Source organism: Myotis brandtii, unplaced genomic scaffold, assembly GCF_000412655.1.
Source record: "Myotis brandtii unplaced genomic scaffold, ASM41265v1 scaffold168, whole genome shotgun sequence".
Taxonomy (NCBI): Eukaryota; Metazoa; Chordata; class Mammalia; order Chiroptera; family Vespertilionidae; genus Myotis; species Myotis brandtii.
Window position 1 is genome coordinate 92,652 of NW_005356173.1, and position 2,036 is coordinate 94,687.

Here is a 2,036-nt window from a genome sequence, read left to right on the forward strand (position 1 = left end):
AAACATATGGCTAAAAGGAAAATGGACCAGCATGAGGCCTGGCACATAGTAGATGCTCATTAAATATCTGTGCAATCAATGAAGGCTAAGGAGCTTGAACTTTGTTCTGGAAACAATGGGGAATTACAGAGGTTTCTGGGGTGCTGTCCTGGTGCCAATGTTGCCATCACCTGCTCTATAGATCCCACCCCTCGCTCCTCCTACATCGCCTGACTATAAATGTGCAGGTGGGCACGGTGAGTCTCAGAGGGGAGACCTGATGACATAGGAGACCTCCTCAGAGTTGTGTATGTTCCAAGGAGGGGCCTCTCTGCCCCCCATCCCCACTGGCACCATGACCTTCCCCAAGCCCCTCCCCACTCTAACTGTACTCTGAGTTTGTCTTTCCCCAGCCCCACTCAATCAGACCAACCTCTGCCACCTGTGCTTCCTGCCTCTGCTCAGTGGTTGAGGGGAGGGGCCTCTCTGCCCCCCCATCCCCACTGGCACCATGACCTTCCCACTCTAAGTGTACTCTGAGTTTGTCTTTCCCCAGCCCCACTCAATCAGACCAACCTCTGCCACCTGTGCTTCCTGCCTCTGCTCAGTGGTTGAGGGAGGGGGGCTAGAGGGGAGAAAACATTTTTGTACCATGGTGTAGCATTGTGGCAACTGGGGGGGGCCACAATGATTCAAGTAGAGGAGGTGCTTTTACAAAAAGCCCTGCCTCAGAAAATGCGCCCACCCAGCACAGGGGATACGCTCCTGATGGGGAGAGTAGCTGGGAGAGGTCTCTGAGGCTGGTCCCAGAAGGTCTTGCAGGCACCCTGACTCAGTGAACACCTCTGCATCTCTCTGCTCCAGACTCGACTTCCCAGAATGCCAAGGGCCAAGGCAACCAAGTGGGATCTCATTCACCTGTCTCTAAAACCTGCCCTTTGACAAAGTAGCACATGCAGCATTCATCAAGAACTCACAGCAGCCCCGTGGGAAAGACCTTGCTCCATCTTTTCCAATGAAGAAACTAAGGCCACAGGGGCTATAAGTAGCATGAGGCAGGGTCTAGCCGACTCCAGCCCAACCACCACCAATACTCCTTCAGATTTCACCGCCACTGTATTGTCCTCAAGCCAAGTTGACTTCCTCTGTGAATTGGGGGTGACCTGACAGTGTCCAGATTACCATGTCCAGCTACATCTGGAGGTGGGGGGTGAGAAGCCGGGAAGGAGGAGGGAGGCGCTTAGGCTGCGCCAAGGGGGATGGGGAAGTGTGTGTGTGGAGGGGGGAGGAATTCTTGGCTGCCCCTTCCCACTGTGCTCCTATGCTGAGCAATACTTCGGGCCAGGGACCCGGCTCACGGTGCTCGGTAAGAAGCTGCTCCAGGTGGGAGGGAGGGTGGACTCTCCCTTGGACGACCCTGAACACTGGCCCTCAGGGAGTGGGCGCTGGACACTCCAAGGGGCCCAAGTCCTGGAAGGTGGGGTTTGCGCCTGGGTCCCCAGGGCTGTGTGAACACCGGACAGCTGTACTTTGGGAAAGGTTCCAAGCTGACCGTGCTGGGTAAGGAGGGCAGTTGGGGGTCCAGGGCGCTCCGTGGGGCAGGATGGAGAGAGGGGGGCAGCTACCCAGCTCCACTGGGGCTGTGCTCGGAGGCAGGGCGACCCTGGGTCGGGGACTCTGGGTGCTGGGTGCTGAGTGAGCTATGGGGTGCCCGCTGCGGCTGGAGCGGAGACCTGGCTGAGTCCGGGGCAGCAGCCGAGGGCAGCGCCGGGTTTTTGTCCCCGACCTCGGTGCTGTGAGCACAGATACTCAGTATTTCGGCCCAGGCACCCGGCTGACCGTGCTAGGTAAGGAGGGACGCCTGGGGGGCCAGGAGGGCAGTGGGGAGGGCCCGGGAGGCCACGGGGAGCGGCGCCTGTTTTTGTGCTGTGCCTGGAGGCTGTGAGCCAAAACACGCAGTACTTCGGCCCGGGCACCCGGCTGACCGTGCTAGGTAAGCGGGGACACCCGCCGGGGCGCACGCGGGTTTTTGTGCGGGGCTCGGGGGCCGTGACGGG

General features: G+C 59.3%; 1 gene segment (V, D, J or C); it reads left to right on the forward strand.

The window, feature by feature from the left end:
- Nucleotides 1-1,162: 1,162 nt before the first annotated feature.
- Nucleotides 1,163-2,036, forward strand: part of LOC102249298 — a 6,114-nt gene continuing 5,240 nt past the window's right edge. Inside the window, 3 exon segments of the C gene segment in view lie at nucleotides 1,163-1,182; nucleotides 1,415-1,539; nucleotides 1,853-1,972. Of these exon segments, the coding sequence occupies nucleotides 1,163-1,182; nucleotides 1,415-1,539; nucleotides 1,853-1,972 (265 nt within the window).